This window comes from Parasteatoda tepidariorum, chromosome 9 (assembly GCF_043381705.1).
Source record: "Parasteatoda tepidariorum isolate YZ-2023 chromosome 9, CAS_Ptep_4.0, whole genome shotgun sequence".
Classification (NCBI taxonomy): Eukaryota; Metazoa; Arthropoda; class Arachnida; order Araneae; family Theridiidae; genus Parasteatoda; species Parasteatoda tepidariorum.
This window is the reverse complement of record NC_092212.1, coordinates 88,552,484-88,572,615: the sequence shown is the minus strand read 5'-3', so window position 1 is coordinate 88,572,615 and position 20,132 is coordinate 88,552,484. Positions and strand designations below refer to the sequence as shown.

General features: G+C 31.0%; 1 protein-coding gene across 5 annotated transcripts in view; it reads right to left on the bottom strand.

The window, feature by feature from the left end:
• The window catches only part of LOC107445073 (RNA-binding protein Musashi homolog 2), a 168,580-nt gene that overhangs the window by 96,483 nt on the left and 51,965 nt on the right, over positions 1-20,132 (bottom strand). For all 5 annotated transcript variants that reach the window (XM_071185994.1, XM_071185997.1, XM_071185996.1 and 2 more), the window contains 2 exons: positions 18,209-18,249; positions 2,534-2,615 (listed from right to left, as the gene is read on the bottom strand). In XM_071185994.1, the coding sequence (XP_071042095.1) occupies positions 2,534-2,615; positions 18,209-18,249 (123 nt within the window). The remainder of the gene's footprint in view (positions 1-2,533; positions 2,616-18,208; positions 18,250-20,132) is intronic.

The window sequence follows — 20,132 nt, the reverse complement described above, 5'->3', positions numbered from 1 at the left end:
GCTCATAATTCAAATATCTTTTATGAACTGCGAAAGCAGTTCCGGGGGTTGGTGAGCGCCAGCGAGCAGGGGGCGGAGCCTCCTAGTACCAATATAATACCTGATATAATAAATATTCCATATTTATATAATAGATCGTTTCATTTATCTAATCGTCGAATTCATATTATATATCGTCTAATTTAAACAATACGAGCGTAAACAAGTTCAAGTCGCGTAAAAACAATAAAGCTGTATAGTATCACCAGATAATTATGATTTTAATAATAATTTTGCCAGAAGCTGTAGATGTTTAAATGCTGGCGTCGGTTTAAGCGCTACGTGAATTATAAAAACACGAATTTATTTCCAACAAGTGAGTAGAGGTGACAAGCGAGACCTTTTACGATAATGATGCCACATAAGATGGCTCATTTATTTTGATAGCCAAATATTCCCAACTCATTAACAAAAAGACCCGCCAAAATGGTTTTGGTTCCTGTTCTCTGAAGTGAGGGGGTGAAGACCGATCTCATTTTTCAATTAAGCCGAAAAGTTTTAATTATTCTATTTTGTTAGGAGCGCAAACCTTTATGCGAAGAACACTTTTTCTTCTCTCCTAACAAACAATCCCTATAATAATTAAGAACCTACAACAGGTTCTTCGAAGAAATTTTATCGCCCCTATTTGGGAGAAACTCCGCAAAGAACTCTTAAATGAAAATATGGATTCTTCAAAGCTCCAAGGAAAAATGGCTTGCCTCAAATTCAAAGCAAATCTTCTGTACTATTGTTCTGAAAAGAACTGTTTGGAACGGATAAAAAAGATCTAATACAGTTATTGAAAGAACTTTCATAAAAGCTCATTTATTTAGTTTTTTTTACCTAATATCAAAAAATAATTCTTGCATATTTTCATAAGCAGAGTAAATCACTTATTTTTTCAAATTTTTTTTGTTGCCATTTTCATAATTAGCAAATAATAATCATGAATAAGCAGAGAACATATTATTAGATGAAAAACATTACTCTCCTGGATTGCAGAACTTTAATCGTTAAGCAAGTTTTAGATTATGTAAATCATAATTTTTTAATTATCTTGAGATAACAATTTGTGAAAATGCAAAGAGTCCTATACTTCTTTTTTTACATTAAAACTTAATTTTAGTTCATTTGTCTTAAAAATTATTCTTCAAAGAAATTATTTTTAAGAAACTTAATAAAATAAAAAATGCTGAATTAAGAAAGTGACATTTAGTGAAATATTGCACGTTTTACTGAAATGCATAGATACATTATGCATTATGTATATAACGCGTATACTAAGCTGTACATTGACTACTTATTTATAATGAGTTGTCACATATTTTGATATTAGTTCCCTAATTCAAATTGAAAAATGACCGGATTTTTTTTAATCTTCAAAACTCCCAATTTTCCTTAGATGTCAGAGTTTGTGCATCCCTGGGCCATCTGAGTCAACGATTTTCATACTAAACGATAGAAGATGGACCTGCTGCTTCAGGGAAAAAAATATTCTACTGCTTCTAAACATTACATGGATTTTTTTTCCTTTCCTTCTTAGGTTGTGCCACGTTGTTTCCACTAAAGATGTTCTGGATGAATGTTTTATTGCTTTTCCTAGTTAGTAGCACTCTTACTTGGCAAATTTTGTAACTTGGTTAGGAAATGGGTGAAAAATAAACTGTATCTTAAACTTCTTCCGTTTTTCTTTAACTCATTTCGTAAATCGCCGATATGACTTTCAATTAGTGCCCTGAAAAATGTTGCTCATTTCAAAATGACACATGAAGTGAGTGTTAAAGAGGGTCTCTTCATTCTAGAGCTAACACAATAGACCGAAGAAAAATATTAACCTACTCTTTCGCATCTCAGCTGTTCTAAACAGTGACCCCACACCCCTACTAGAAATAGTCACAGGCACGGATCCAGAATAATGGTTAGGGGAGTTCTTACTTTAGACAAACTATACCATTAGTTCTGTGCATGAAAGAAGAAGAATTACCTGGGCCTCCTTGTTGTGACATCTTTCATCACCATCACCTCTGGAAATTCTCGATTTCTTGATAGTGTAAAAGTGAAGAGCTCTGCAAAAGTTTTTTTTTTTTACCTACCAAAATTGAGAAGTTGATTAACTTTTATGTTTACGCTTTTTACAAAGGTTTTCCATTCGTTAATTTTTTAATTATCTTAAGATGATAATTTATGAAAATGTTAAACTTTTAAAGAGTCCTATATTTCTTCTTTTTTTTTATATTGGAACTTAATTTTAGTTTATTCTACTTGAAAATTATTTTCAAAGAAATTATTTTTAAGGAACTCAATAAAATAAAAAATACTAAATTTAAAAAAAAAATGGCATTTGGGGAAATATTGCATGTTTGACTGAAATGTATAGATAAATAATGCATTATGTACGTAACACGCATGTTAAGCTGTTTTTTCCCCGACCCCACATTGTGTTTTGGAAAGTTGAGACACCTTATGTGTATAAAAGAACAAGTGTGTGAATAAAGAAGAGATGACTAATTACCTTGACCTCCTTGTTGTGGGATCCTTCATCACCATCACCTCTGTTATGTCTCCGTATTTACTGAAGTATTCTCTGAGGCCCTCTGAAAAGACAACAACAACAAAATCACTCATATCCTATAAAACTTGTAATTACTTGATCTTGTGAAAAAAGTATGTTTATTCAGTTAAGTACGTTTTTGCGTCTGATTTCATAACTTAAAATATCGTCCGCACTAGTTAATGAGCATATTTGAGGTCAACCCCTTGAACCATTAAGATTGAATCCTAAAACGTGAAAATCCGATCATTATGTTAAAAAGTTAGTCAATTCAAGGTGAGTTTTTTTTTTTTGCTCACTGTACATTAGCGTTGTTCTTCTCGAATTCAGAGTATCCCGTTGTAACATATGATTACGAGAGCAAATGGATACAAGTCACATGCTGATTGTCATGTTTCCTGTCACAGGGAAGTTCAAAAACACTCTTTTGCACTTTATTGCTGATGTATCAAATCTCTAAAAGCTTTAACTTTATTGATACATATGAGTAATCGCTTGATCTAAACGCATCTGAAATTATAAAATAATTATCTGTGTATTTCATGAGAAATTTGAAAAAGATAATCAAAAACTGAAATCGTCTCTTCCATTATTCTAGAGTAGTGTATTTACCACTTTCGAAATCTTCATTTTATAAGTTTACTTGAGTTGATCTCGACCAGATATGATGTTGAGTTGATGTTACCAGACATAAAATTTAACACTTCCATTGAAATTTTTCAAAATATAAAAAATTTAATTCAAGTGAATTTGAAAACCGTTCCCAATTTGGACTGTTATAACGATCTAAAGTTGTCATTAAGAAAAAATTACCTCCCATTTCTTCTTATTATGTTTACAATCGTAAGTAAAAAAATTTTTTTTCAAGTACAAAGTAAAAGTGAAGTTCAAGCAAAGTTTCAAAAGTAGTCAAGTACAAGTTAAGTGCTTTTTTTCTTCAAAATATGATTATTTTTCAAATCCCGGTAATTTTTCCTTTTTTTACGATTTACATAATAGCAAAATGTGTTTGCATGAAATTATAATAATTATATATTTTATTAACACAATGTTCGTAGCGTGTTGAGGAAAACATCGATTTTTAAGAAAAAAAATCAATAAGTGAGAACAAACCACGGGGTCGGTGATCGCAGCCTCCTTATTCAATAAAAAGGTACAATAGGTTGTTTTATAAAATATCCCTTATTAAAAAAAATAGAGTTAACCTAAATTTCTTATTTCATGCAAATTATTTCTATCTTATTTGGAAATTAATACACTTACGGCTTATTTTCATGCAATACAGCATCAGCAATAAAACATAAATAAAAATACGAATGAATGAGTGTTCAGTAATCGAATCAGAAAAAATTTAATCAGGCCTTGTAGCATCCTATTGAACAGTGAGCATGGTTTTGAAATTAGATTAAAAAAAATGTTTTTTAATTATCCGGAATGCACGGAGATGATACTCGAGTGAGGAAGCAAATTCGTCAAATAAGTTCTCGTTTCGTCAAAAAACGCATGATTTCGTGAGGAAATAATTGCCGAAAGCATCAAAATACAGTTGAATTGTCATAGTTATGTTAATATATAAATTTCTTGTTGTTTATCACTTTCGGTTGCTTTGAATGTTTGCTTTGTAAGAGTCATATTTATACTCTACATTGACGCAATTGTAGTTTCGACTATGTTAGAAACATGTCTGTTTAATTGGGTTCAATCCTATAATTATACAAGAGATAGCGCGAAACCCAATTATCAGTTGTCTGCTTTTAATAATATTTTTGTGCTCTTTAACGTTGTCTACCTTAGTTTTCAATTATTCGTTGTTGAACGCGATTTATGTAAATGCTTAGAATCCTAAATGTTCTTTTATCAAAAAAGTTATTTCATTTCACTTCGCGAATAAACCGCGGGGAAAAATATTTATCATGAGTTCGTTTTCAAAATAATCTTCCACAATTGGATGACGACTCACAGCGAAATTTGCCCATTACATGTTTGTATATCAAAAGATTTCATCTTTAATATCGTTCTTTGGTTTGATTATTTTCAAAACGACCTTTTTCGTTCCCACCTTAGGCCTTCAAAGTCTGATTGAAAATGGAACTACATACTTTTAGGAAGCAGCCCTCAAACCTTCTTCTCAGAGGTAAAAAAAAAATTATTTTAAATTTAATTCACCAAAATGATGAAAGATTGAATGATTAAAATAATTTAATGAATGAATTAATATTTGAAAAAACTGTATTGAAATCAAGTGTCATCATTCACTACAAGTTTTTAAAAAAAATGCATTTGAAATTGAATGGATGACTAAAAAGTATTTTATGAACGAATGAAAATTTGAACTATATATATAAATATATATAGGGAGAGTTGGAACTAATAGTAAGAATTGAATAACCATCAGCTTTTTATCAAACAAACAATAAGAAAAATTTCTTCACGATTTCAATACTTTGTGCAATACTATGCATAAAGTATTAATTATTTCAATACTAATGCTGAGTAAATGAACTTAAAATCATGCAGATTTTTTTTTAAATTACGTTTTTCAAGCAGAATGAAATATTTTTGTCACACATAAAATAAAAAACAAAAGTCACTTTTAGAAAAAGGGATAGGATGTTTGAAAATAATATATTTTTATCGATTTGTGTGTGATAAAAAAGAAAATATTTCGGTTAGTGTTGAAAATTTTGTCTCATGTTTTTATCGATAATATAACTTGCATCGGTTAGAAAGTCCTTTACAGCAGACACAAATAGAATACCTTCAAAGAACTCTCATTTTTGATATTACTTTTTCTTGACATTGTACTATTACATTTGTTACACCAAATGCTGGAATCACCAATATTTATTGTAACACGAATTACAAAGATACTTTTTTTTTATTATTGATGCCTTTTATACCAGAGCGCGAGTAAAATATTTTTTTCCAAAATATTTGTTTTCTGTACAATGGTATTCATTTTGTTTCGTTTTTTTCTTCAATTAAAAAAAATGAAAATATAAAATTAAAAAAGAAGCAAATTCGTATCGCTTTCCTTAGGTGACTGACCAATTTCTAACCTACTATCTATTTGAGACGTTTGGTACAAAAATCAGAGATTAATGCATTTTTAATAGAGTACAATATAGCTGATGATTGTGAAACCCTGGCACGTATGTCATATTAGTTTCCTTCATTGTGATAAATAGTAATAGAGAAAACTACCTAATCCTGCTTTTATTAAAAACTTCTTTCTCCCCTCTGTAAAAATTTAAAAATATAACGTGGTGGTTGAACCATTATAATAGTAAAATAGCATCTTCCAACATACTTTGATGGCTGTTATTGGTCCAATATTAATAACCATAATTTATAGGTAGACCATCAAAATGACCATGCAACATCTTCCGTCTTGATGGTTGTTGGTCCAGGAATAAAAAAACATAGCATGATGGTTGAACCATCATACTCGTAAAAAAACATGCTCAATCATATTTTAATGGCTGTTGTTGGACCAACATGAGTGAACACAACTTGTTGGTAAACTATCAAAATGGCCATACAACATCTTCCATTATATTTTGATGGTTGTTGTTTGTCCAACAATAAAAAAACATAACTTATTGGTTGACTATCATAATGGTAAAACAACCTCTGCCATCAAAATAGGATGGTTCATATTGGTCCATCAAAAATCAAACATTACTTGAGGTTTACCATCATAACACAAAAGCGACATTTTCATCTTGTAATGATGGAAATTTACTGGAACATCAAAAACTAGATGGAAATTGTTGTATGATGATGACCATCAACATATATTGGACCATCAAGACGTAAAATAAATTCAGTGTAAAATAACCTCAGTGACGGAAAATAACCTCTTATCAATGCGTCGCAGGTTATAGGATTGGTGATTGCGCGCCCTTCAATCATCCCCACACTTTCTTCTAAATAACATTTATTTTTGCTTAAGTTGTTATTATTGTTTATTGCTGAAGCATTGTTAAGGTTTGCCATGAAACAGTATTGGTGAAAACGTCACGTGAACTCTCAGAAGCTTCTTTAACCAGAATTACCCATGGATACTAATATTTGTTTTTGTCATTTGATTCATCTCCATCTTTTGTCTGTTGTAAAATGTAAACTAAAAGTGTCAACCAGTCTTGGCGAAAACTTTTAGTTTAGTTTAGAAAAAGCAAGTAATAAAACTGAAAAAAATAATTTAAATTATTTAACGTTGAATAATAGGTTTGTATAAAGTATCCTTGACAAACTCATGACAGCCTATTAGAAAGAAAACTTGACTTAGAAACTTTTAGAATTCACTATTTTCAGTGTGTACAATACAAAAAAAAAATTTTTTTCCCCAACAATACGCCATAATGTTTTGATTAAAACGTTTCTTAAAATTTAATAATATTTCGATATGAATCTATTGCTAAACCGGCAGACGTTAACAAAAGAGAAGTTATACAATTTTCATTTACAAAAAAGAGCAGCATTGAATTTTTGAAAAAAATTAATCTAATGATTATATAAATTCCAACTCTGCATATTCACCCCCAGTAAGTTCCAGCATATCACCCAGTAATCCACCCTTTAATCCAAGAAATCGCATTTTTTCCCCAATTATTCATTGGACCCCCGCTGTAGAATATAAACTAAAATTAGAATTCAATGAACTTCAAATGAGAGCGCAATTTCGTACCTAAAAATAGGAAATTCAATTTCTGAAACCAGATTCTTGTGTTTTTCACGTCGCTTTGATAAATCTGACTGATCCCGATAATACAAGCTCTTTTCTCACCTATGATTTAATTTCAGAAAAAAAACAATAAATGTTTAGAAATGCAGCAGTATGAAGTGAAGCTAGAGATCACAAATTCGGTTATTTATAAGCACAAACTCTTTACAGTAGGAGAAAGTTTGTCACCCACATTTCCACCCAAAAAATGATCCTGAAAATCCTATTCATTTTAGGTAATAAGTTAAATGAATTTCTTTTTATAAATCAATTCAAAAAATATTCCATTCGTAGAAAAAAAAAAAGGTTTAACCTTCTTAAAATCGATTCGCTTTTTTCCTGTCGACTCGTTTGGTCTCCCATTTTTCTTTACCCTTCAGGAGCCGAAGATTCGTTTGTCTTAAGTCGATTTTTTTCTTTTTTTGTTTTTGTTTTTGGCATTCTTAAAACATTGTCCTTCACCACCTTTGAAGCGAAGTTCGTTTTATTTCTTATTCAAATGATATCTCCCAGAGTTCTTGAAGAGAAAAAAAAAAGGTAGTTACATTCATATTCCTTATCCACCACTGTTAATCCTAATTGAAGCTACCTCAGTTTAAATGTTTTCTTTATTAATCATCCTTCCAAACTCATCCATTTAAATTATAAATTACGCTTTTTTTTTTATTTTTAATATATGTATCTATACCAGATCCCATCACTATTTGCAAGTTACCTACATTCTGTTAAGTGAAATAAATTATTAAAAAAAAAAAAAAAATTTAAGGAACTGTGGAGATATTTTTTTCCAGGAAATCCATAACGCATTCCCTTGTGTGTGTAACGGGGACTCCCAGCTGGCTGAGCGCCAAAGGATTCCTCTACAATCAATCGCAGAGGGTTTTGACGTCACGACAGTCCCCCCTCCCCTCCCTATCCACCCACCCTCCTTCTTCTAGAGAGAAGAGCGCCAAGTGACAGTTTTTGTGGAAGAAGATTTAAAATGGATCACGTGGACCCCCACTATTAATACACTCCTTCATCAAGGAAAGAATTTTATGATCTGAGTCCTCCTCTTTTTTTTTCTTTACAAAAAGTTTTATTTTCACTCGAATTAAAAACTCTCGTTTATAAGGGCCGAAATGAGACGAAATTTTTTGATGAAGATCAAATTCATCTTTCAGATAATTTTATTCTTTTTGGAAAGATAATATTGACGAAATATTTTTATTCTTTAAGGAAGAATTTGAATTTTATATGCAGATAATAGAAGACAAGGCTGAAGAAAATTTGAATGACAAGTCTCTGTAGAAAGCAAAAAAAAAAAATATAGTAGAAGAAAAAAATTATTTAAAATGAATTTAAATAAGTAAATAGAAATTAATAAAAAAGGAAAAATTCAAAACATTATTAATTAAAAACCGGAAAAATTAATTATGAAAATATATAAACTGTTTATCAATCCACACGATTATATCGGCAAAATTGAGTGCTTTCAGATAGTGTATCACTATGGTCAAATCAAACTATAAGAGCTAGTGGGGAACTTTTTCTTACAAATTTGTCAAAGAAAACTTATTAAATAGAATTTTTAACTCGAAGTATTTTTTAAAAATACATTCGACGCTTTACTGCATTTTCGTTTACATCTGAACCAAACAATTTGTTTAAGAGTTATTCCATGATTTTTTTAAAGTTTATTTTTGCGCCTGTTTCGCACGGGGGGGGGGGGGGGGGAGGGGGANCTATGTTGAACAATTGATACACGAACGTATTTATTTTTAACGTATTGCATTACTATGTTGAACAATTGATACACGAACGTATTTATTTTTAACGTATTGCATTACTATGTTGAACAATTGATACACGAACGTATTTATTTTTAACGTATTGCATTACTATGTTGAACAATTGATACACGAACGTATTTATTTTTAACGTATTGCATTACTATGTTGAACAATTGATACACGAACGTATTTATTTTTAACGTATTGCATTACTATGTTGAACAATTGATACACGAACGTATTTATTTTTAACGTATTGCATTACTATGTTGAACAATTGATACACGAACGTATTTATTTTTAACGTATTGCATTACTATGTTGAACAATTGATACACGAACGTATTTATTTTTAACGTATTGCATTACTATGTTGAACAATTGATACACGAACGTATTTATTTTTAACGTATTGCATTACTATGTTGAACAATTGATACACGAACGTATTTATTTTTAACGTATTGCATTACTATGTTGAACAATTGATACACGAACGTATTTATTTTTAACGTATTGCATTACTATGTTGAACAATTGATACACGAACGTATTTATTTTTAACGTATTGCATTACTATGTTGAACAATTGATACACGAACGTATTTATTTTTAACGTATTGCATTACTATGTTGAACAATTGATACACGAACGTATTTATTTTTAACGTATTGCATTACTATGTTGAACAATTGATACACGAACGTATTTATTTTTAACGTATTGCATTACTATGTTGAACAATTGATACACGAACGTATTTATTTTTAACGTATTGCATTACTATGTTGAACAATTGATACACGAACGTATTTATTTTTAACGTATTGCATTACTATGTTGAACAATTGATACACGAACGTATTTATTTTTAACGTATTGCATTACTATGTTGAACAATTGATACACGAACGTATTTATTTTTAACGTATTGCATTACTATGTTGAACAATTGATACACGAACGTATTTATTTTTAACGTATTGCATTACTATGTTGAACAATTGATACACGAACGTATTTATTTTTAACGTATTGCATTACTATGTTGAACAATTGATACACGAACGTATTTATTTTTAACGTATTGCATTACTATGTTGAACAATTGATACACGAACGTATTTATTTTTAACGTATTGCATTACTATGTTGAACAATTGATACACGAACGTATTTATTTTTAACGTATTGCATTACTATGTTGAACAATTGATACACGAACGTATTTATTTTTAACGTATTGCATTACTATGTTGAACAATTGATACACGAACGTATTTATTTTTAACGTATTGCATTACTATGTTGAACAATTGATACACGAACGTATTTATTTTTAACGTATTGCATTACTATGTTGAACAATTGATACACGAACGTATTTATTTTTAACGTATTGCATTACTATGTTGAACAATTGATACACGAACGTATTTATTTTTAACGTATTGCATTACTATGTTGAACAATTGATACACGAACGTATTTATTTTTAACGTATTGCATTACTATGTTGAACAATTGATACACGAACGTATTTATTTTTAACGTATTGCATTACTATGTTGAACAATTGATACACGAACGTATTTATTTTTAACGTATTGCATTACTATGTTGAACAATTGATACACGAACGTATTTATTTTTAACGTATTGCATTACTATGTTGAACAATTGATACACGAACGTATTTATTTTTAACGTATTGCATTACTATGTTGAACAATTGATACACGAACGTATTTATTTTTAACGTATTGCATTACTATGTTGAACAATTGATACACGAACGTATTTATTTTTAACGTATTGCATTACTATGTTGAACAATTGATACACGAACGTATTTATTTTTAACGTATTGCATTACTATGTTGAACAATTGATACACGAACGTATTTATTTTTAACGTATTGCATTACTATGTTGAACAATTGATACACGAACGTATTTATTTTTAACGTATTGCATTACTATGTTGAACAATTGATACACGAACGTATTTATTTTTAACGTATTGCATTACTATGTTGAACAATTGATACACGAACGTATTTATTTTTAACGTATTGCATTACTATGTTGAACAATTGATACACGAACGTATTTATTTTTAACGTATTGCATTACTATGTTGAACAATTGATACACGAACGTATTTATTTTTAACGTATTGCATTACTATGTTGAACAATTGATACACGAACGTATTTATTTTTAACGTATTGCATTACTATGTTGAACAATTGATACACGAACGTATTTATTTTTAACGTATTGCATTACTATGTTGAACAATTGATACACGAACGTATTTATTTTTAACGTATTGCATTACTATGTTGAACAATTGATACACGAACGTATTTATTTTTAACGTATTGCATTACTATGTTGAACAATTGATACACGAACGTATTTATTTTTAACGTATTGCATTACTATGTTGAACAATTGATACACGAACGTATTTATTTTTAACGTATTGCATTACTATGTTGAACAATTGATACACGAACGTATTTATTTTTAACGTATTGCATTACTATGTTGAACAATTGATACACGAACGTATTTATTTTTAACGTATTGCATTACTATGTTGAACAATTGATACACGAACGTATTTATTTTTAACGTATTGCATTACTATGTTGAACAATTGATACACGAACGTATTTATTTTTAACGTATTGCATTACTATGTTGAACAATTGATACACGAACGTATTTATTTTTAACGTATTGCATTACTATGTTGAACAATTGATACACGAACGTATTTATTTTTAACGTATTGCATTACTATGTTGAACAATTGATACACGAACGTATTTATTTTTAACGTATTGCATTACTATGTTGAACAATTGATACACGAACGTATTTATTTTTAACGTATTGCATTACTATGTTGAACAATTGATACACGAACGTATTTATTTTTAACGTATTGCATTACTATGTTGAACAATTGATACAAGAACATAAACAAGTGCTAACCGCGTAAAAAGAGTATAGCTGTATAGTATCCCCTAATAATTAAGATTTTACATATAATTTTATAATACGGTCAGGGACAGTATTTCGTGATTACTGTAGTTGTCCCAATTTCATTATTAGTAACATGATTTATGTGTTCGATATTTTCAAAACCTCCTCAATAATCTTTCAGGAGGGACGTATTTCGAAAGAACCAAAAGAAGAAAAAAATGTAGACAAAATAATAACTAGTAGTTTTAACTGCGTCGCTGAACACTGGAAACTTCCTTAAGTATTTCTTAGATCCCCGCCTAGGTAAAGGGACGAACACTTAACGGCACAGAAGAAACTTTTCGTCGTAAATTCACTCCCCCCTCCATTACTAAATTAAAATTTCAGAGAAAAATAAAAGTGAGTTCAGACTAACATAGAGTAAGTCATAAAGTTTCAGTTACTGAAAATGTTTTTTTCAAAATTATCAAAAGGAAAATAAATTATAAGAACAACCTTCCAACAATTTGTTTGCATTTTGGTACTTTGAATACTTCTTTTTCTGCAATTGAAACTTCATGGATTAATCTAGGGTCGCCTGAAATCACTTTTTCTTTCTTTTAAATTTCAAAATGGTAATAAAGGTGAAACAGAATTTGCGACGAAAAGTTTCTCCCCTAGTATGGCGTCCTCTTCACGAGAGCTGATACCGCTCAGTCCCGTTGCAGGCATACGAGATCAAGTGGTTCGAGACCTACAAGGAATCTTGTCACGGTGGGACCAACCAATAGGAAATTCCATGGGAATTAGTGTTAGTTGGAATGACTCAATATTTCAAATTATCCATACTCGAATTAAAAGAAGAAAACAATGTAGATTATACAATATTGTTCATATGATATTTTCTTCGCTTTTTCTACAACCGCGTTGTTCGCCTAGAGTCTTTATAAGATATGCGTAATTTAATTTTCCTGTTTCGTTAGAATGTTAGTATTTCAGTTTAGTTATTGCATCCATAATTGTTAAATGCACTTTATGAATGTTTAAAGTCAGTGCAAAGTTTTGGTTTGCAATCACAGACTTGTGACGACATTGTTAAAACCCCACCTTTGCATTCATTCAGTTCTCCCGCGTATGAAATTAATAATTTAATAATATCTTAAACATCATTTTCAATGTCAATTACTTTTTTAATCATATTATCAATATCGCTATTTAAACATGCGTTACTTCTCAATTTCAATTTGCACGTATGCGAACTACAACAACACAATTAGAGTATCGCTTCATTCTTCTATCTCAATAAAACTTTTCTTCGATTTCAATACAACTTTTCTTTTTTTCGATCATATTCTTTTCTTCCGATAGCAATCTTTTCTTTTTTTTTCTCCCTCTCAATAGGATATTTTTCTCTCAATATTCTTTCAATAGTATTTGATCTAACTACAGTCGAACCCCGGTTTAATGAACCCCTATTTACTGAATTTCGCGATTTAACGAATTTTATGAAGTTAATGAAGTAACTTTACAGGAAACAATGAATAGCGACGACTCTGACACAGAAGTCGATTATAACAAATCTCCAGTAAAAACTTACTTTTTTCTGATGCTTTGCACGGTTTGTAAACAGTAAAAACTAAACCTAATTCAGTAAGATGTAAACGAAGGAGTATTTTATTCTCTTCATGATGTCGAAAAAAAACTTTTTAAAGTAAAAATTCAAAGAAATAAGCAAACCTTACTCACGAAATGTTCTAAAATTTCTAATTAATCAGCGCTTAATCATTCGCTGTATTTTAAGTTCCCGAATAAAAAATGTAAGATTTTTTATTAGAGATGTTCGAATATTTCATAAGATTAGTAATTTTCTTATTTTTCTTTTACCCCAGATATTACGAATTATCCCCGATTTAACAAATATTTTCGATCACTATGAATTCGTTAAATCAAGGTCCAACTGTATATTCAATATCAACTCAATATCGCATTGAAATATATTAATATAACAATCTCATATTAAGTGTGATATTTCCTATATTTCCTATATATCCAGATGACTGTTACTGTTTATTTTGAAATCCCCAATGTCTTCTTATTTCTCCTTCTTTATGAAATACGCAAATGAATTCAGTCGCTTATATTTAAAATAGCAAATTATTTTAAGTATTCAGCTGCATTTAAAGGTTATGTACATGACAGTGTTGTCTGTTTCGAATCGAACATGCTCTGTTATCGAACAAGTTCATAAAATTTGCCGCGTATTCGATATGTGCCGATGTTTCAACGACTAATGCTGGGAGGAAGAACATAAAGGAGAATTAATGTATCATCAAAAGATGGAATTTTTCGGTGGAAAATCTATTCCATTCCATTTTCCTCGAATGGCAGCATCCAAACGATAGGAATACCTTTATGCGAATTCTAGCTTCGAAAAGCAGAGGTCTCCTTCGAAAGCGGGGAAGAAATAAACAACACATTCGATTCTAATACGTGAACCGAAACCATTTACAAATATAAATTGTTCTTAAAATGGTCCCTTTGCTAGCCGGTGAAGGAACGAGATATCGGGAATCCCTTCGATGCATTCATAGGTGAACGGAAATTTAAAAAAGGGGAAATTTTACAGATAATACAAAATTCTTAATTATTCTGAATGGAATGGGTACTTATGTTCATTTAATACACCCATTTTCACTAACTTTAATATAAACGCGTAGTGTACAGATAACCAGCCAAGTTCGGGCAATAGAATATTTTAGTTCAGAAAATTGGCATGAGTTCATTATTTTAAAGGTGTTGCTGAATACGAATCGACTCCTTGCAACCAAACTTTATACCGAAAAAACTGAAAAATCTGGTTTTTTGCATGTACGTTTTTTTAAATTTAATTTAAGATAGAACATTTCTGACGACCTAGTTGAAAACTAGAGAGAATTTCCTACAAAATCTAAGAAAAACGAAATAAACGAGATTTGAAAAATAAAATTCTGTACCCAGAAAAAAAAATAATTTAAGGAATACGGATTATTGTGACTCAGCACGATTAAACAAATGGGAAATAATTTTAATCGTTAACATAATAGTTCAAATAGGAAACGGTTTTTATAGCTCTGGTATTAATTTTCTTCTACTTTTAAAAATTTTAATATAAATATTAAGATATCTGACAACATTTGATTTTTCTCTTTTTTGTTACTTTTGACAACTTAAGCGCAAACTTATAAAATGAAAATCTCGAGAAAAGTTTTTTTGAACTTGGAATGTTGACTGTTCTGTACGTTTTGATATTGCGGCGACCCAAAATAATCGTAACCGCACCGATTACGATCAAGAACTTGAACTTTCACTTTTCATTCGCCAGAACAATCTAATAGCTGTCTCTTTAGTATGACGCGCTGTTTCATATTCACTTTCTTGGTAATTTAATATTTTAGTTATTATGTTGAAATAACCAACCAACCTCCACACTCTAAGGATAATGAATAGTACCTTATTTCATATAAAAAAAGCGTAAACTTCATTTTATTATTCTATGAATTAAGAGTTTTTCAACATTGCTTCCCTTACTTTAGTCAATGTTGGACCCTATAAATTTTACGTACACGTGATAAAAAGAACGCATTTACTTTCAGAAAATAACGGTTTTAAATAATAATGAATAAATAAAATAAATAGATGGATAAAATTAATATTTTAATGATAAACTCAAGCATTGTGTTTGTATGCTTTCTTTCTAAATTTTACTCAAGAAAAGGTTCTGAAGTTCCCTTTCAGGTTATTTAATAATTTCCTTCTCAGTTAACTTAGTTTATCCCTTAGAAATATCGAACTTTCTACATAGCTATTGAAAAAACTACAGCTAGCAAAAATAATTTTTTTCTTCTTAACAAAAATCTTCATTTTAACGCGTTATTCTTGGTAGGTAGGCACTTTATTTACATCGCACTAGAGCTGCACAATGGGCTATTGGTGACGGTCTGGGGAAACATCCCTGAGGATGATCCGTAGACTTGGCATCGCAATTTTGATCCTCTGCAGAGGGGATGGCTCCCTGCTTTGGTAGTCCGACGACCTGTGCGCGAAGTCGAGCACTTTACGGTAGAACAGTTTAACGAGGACCGAAATCGCGCACCCTCGGTCCCTACGTAGACTGATAAAAGTGGTCACCCTCCGGCTTACTGGCAGCAGCCAATGATGCTTAGCTTCTACTAGGAATCACGTCTTTATGATCTGTCCTCTGCGGAACTGCGTTATTGTAATCCAATAAAAAATTATTAAGTCTAAATTTTTGGTAAAGCAATCAGAATTGCGAACTACGTAAGGAAAAGTACTACTCTGTTTAACAACAAAGCTTTATTTTATGGATAGTCCCCTACACTACAAAGAGTTTTTTTCAGAAGCCACCCTACTTTTATGACTCGATGGTTGATTCTCGCAGAGCATATAAAAGGGAGAAAAGCCAGCAAAAGTCAGGGGCCGCCTTGGGAAACTGGTTGATCGGGCGTTTCAGGCGCTTATAGAGTTGGAAAGAGTTTTGACTTCCTCACTCTCGTTAGGTGAATCGTGAGTATGTGCTCATATTTCCTAGCGCTCGCAACATATCAATTGTTCCCACCTTCATAATTTTTGAAGCTATTGTAGTATCAAGTACATTTTTCTACTTCAGATTTTTGGAATATTCATTTCCGATCAGTTATAGCTGGATTTTTTTTTTAGTTTTTTTAATTTGAGCAGATACATACGCTAATAGCTGTAAGATGTTTAAGAACAGCTGTTAGGTCTGTTTTATCAAATGGAGCTATAATCTAAACAAAAGGTTGTTGACGAGTTTCCAACGTCTTCTGTAGCCCGTTTCTGTAGTCGCTGATTGCTTTATTCTCACTGCATGCACATGAAGGAGAGCCTGATCAGTGAAAGCTTAAGGCTAATTCAAAATGAATAGAGCGATTACAAACAGCCATAACTATTTAATGAAAAATAATTTATTAATAAGATTAACATGGAATGTAGATGGAACTTCAAAGTTACTTTACGCAAGGCGCAGTGAAACGGAATTCTGCGCATGCGCGATTTCATTAGTCAAAATGGAGAGTCCCGTGCATTCTGCGTGTTTGAATTAAACAATTGTCATTCTAGTATCACAGAGCAGAGAAGATTTTATCAGCGTTACAATCAGGAATCTTCAAATAGGAACAACATGCGCAGATGGCATAGAATGTTTGAAGAAACGAGATGTTTGTGCAAAGGGAAAAGTAGCGGAAGGACACGTGTTTGAGCGAAAAATGTAGAAAGAATTTGCCGCACCTATGAACGAAGCCCACAAAAATCGACGTACGAAGGCAGTAGAGAGCAACAATTTTATTTTATAACCGTCGTTCAACAACCGACCCAATTTTTGGGTTTACGACTACTAATGTTCATCTCCTTAACCTTGTAATTTTGAACCCAATCCAGAAGACAAGGGAACTCCTGAATCGAGTAGTGGGGGATAAATATGCCTTCGTGGAGAACTTTTTGATGGAACTAACCCGCATTTGCTTTGCATGGAGAGGAAGACCACGAAAATCTCCCACGGTTAGATTGACGATAAGGGGACTCTAACTCATGATCCGTCTACCGCTGAGGATATTTCACGCCAGCGCTGTGATCGGTGCAAGCCGGGTGCGGAATTCGCATCGACTGTGATTCGAACCCGGATCACCTCATTGGAAAACGAACGCTCTATTCCCTGAGCCATCACGGCATAAGAAGCAACTACAGAAGAACTCAAAGAAGGCGTTTGTAATGCGCATGCGTCGGTGACTGCACAAATGCTTCAGAATGTATGGCGTGAAATGGACTTCAGCCTAGATGTTGTCCACGTGACCAAGGGAAGTCACATAGAGAATCTGCGACGCATGTATACAAAATTTTGAAGTTTCTTCTACCTTCTGTGTAAATTTTATCGATAAATTCTTTTTCATTAAGTGGTAATAGCCGTTTGCAATCGCTATAGACATCTTGAATTAAACTGTTTTTTCCTGAGAAAAATTCATAAATGATTCAATTGGTTTTAGTTGTTTTTTGCAAAAGTGAATAGAAATAAAAAATTTTGGAATCTATTACATTTAGAATAAATAAGAAGAGAAGAATATATTTGCATGAAGCAGTGAACTCACCTGGTGCTGTTTGCCAACTTAGACCACCAATAAACATTTTCCTAGAAAAAAAAACATTCATATTAACTACTGAGTATTGAAAAGTATTTATAGGGTAAACCAAATATTTTTGAAAAATAGGACTTTAAAAGTTTTTCTTTAGGTCGACGTAAAAAGTAGCCTACTGTGAAAGAATTGAAAACATTTGATACTGAATCATCTGGTCACATGATTTTCTCTGGAACATTTTTTAAAATATTTTCTGCATTACCTTATTTTTCTGACAAAATTATAAGTTGAGTGTTCTTAGTTATCGGTTTTAAGAAGAATTAATTGGATGGAATATTTTGTTTTTATCTCTACGAAAAAAGAGAGATCAAAATATGGTTATTGAAATTAGGTTTCATTTTTTAAGCATCGCAGCATAATTAAATACCGAGATTAGCGGGTGTTTATTAACTGGTTTACCAAATGATGAAAAACCAATAAACGAGCAAGTGTTCATTTTTTGGTTTTTCATTTATTGATCGAGTACGAAAATTCGTGCTCTAACTAGAAATAGATTTTACATAAAGACAAAATTTGGTATTTTCAGAATAAACGTTTTTTTTTTAAAAAATTATAAATGATGTTCTTCAGGTTGTTTTCGCGCTATCGTCTTGCTGTTCGAAAATGTACTTAATTATAGCAATGCGTTTTAATTTTCTCTCAATTTTATGCAAAATTTTTAATAAGCAAAGAATATGTCGACACTCACATTTACCGAAAATTACAAACTTTGAAAATATTATAAATTTTTATAGACAAGCTCTCTCAAGTAGCAATACGATATTATTATAGATTCAAATGATATTAGAAAACGCTGAATTCCTATATTTAAATTATATTTTAACATCACACTTTAAATTGTCTATGACTAAAACCATCTAACAGCAAATAATCCTAAATATACACTAGTACAGATTTCTTTTATAAAATTCTACTTAATGAATTATATAAACGTTTTAATTTATATTTAAGCTATTTCAGCATATGTATACAGTTGCGCTCTTAAAATGAACGTTTAATCAGATCATACAACATGGCACTTTAATCATTCATAAGTTCCCTTAATTATATTTCACAAAAATATGATGCTCTTACTTAAAGCAATTCAAAATCTGTATGTGAAACTGAGTTCAGTTCGTTTGGCACAAGATTGAAAATAGAAAGCTAATATAATAACAAAGTTTCATTCTAACAACAATCCAGACAAAGTAATTTGTAAATAAACAAAGCATTTTTTTTTATCTTTCCCGACACACTAAACGTTCGTAACTTTTTAACCGAAACTGTGGTTGGTAAACCTGTGTGCTTAAAATCATTGCATTTTTGGAATGATTATATTTTAAACTTCTTTAAAAAGATCGTCTTTATGAAACAGAAAGCAATCTTCACATGAAATATTTATTTTTCTCGATTATTACAGATATTCATTTTATGTTTAAGGTGTAAAAATAGTTTGTAAATGTCAACTTAGATTAAAGATTATAAATTTTACCTATTCTCATTCGGCAGAGACAGAGTGGGGATATTTCCGTATCGTGATGCATTTTTAGTATCTCGCGGGCTAATGCCCGGAAGTTACAAAAACTTGGCAATTATTCCGCCGTAGACGGAGTTTCAGACTGTTTTTTTCCAATGAATAATAAGTTTTATAATTCATTATTTTAGTGTGCATATCTTTTGATAATAGGGAAGTAAATGATTTTCCAGGATTTTTTAATAAATCCAAGCTAATTATTTACTTAAATTAATTGGATTTTATAATTAATAATTTAGTGCTTTCTGTGTAAAAGCTTATTACTGTTTCTTTTTTTATAATTTCAATTATAGCTGATCACTGGTCAAGCGGTGACAGTACTGGACTACTGGTCATGGTTTTGTGGATTCGAATCCCCCCCCC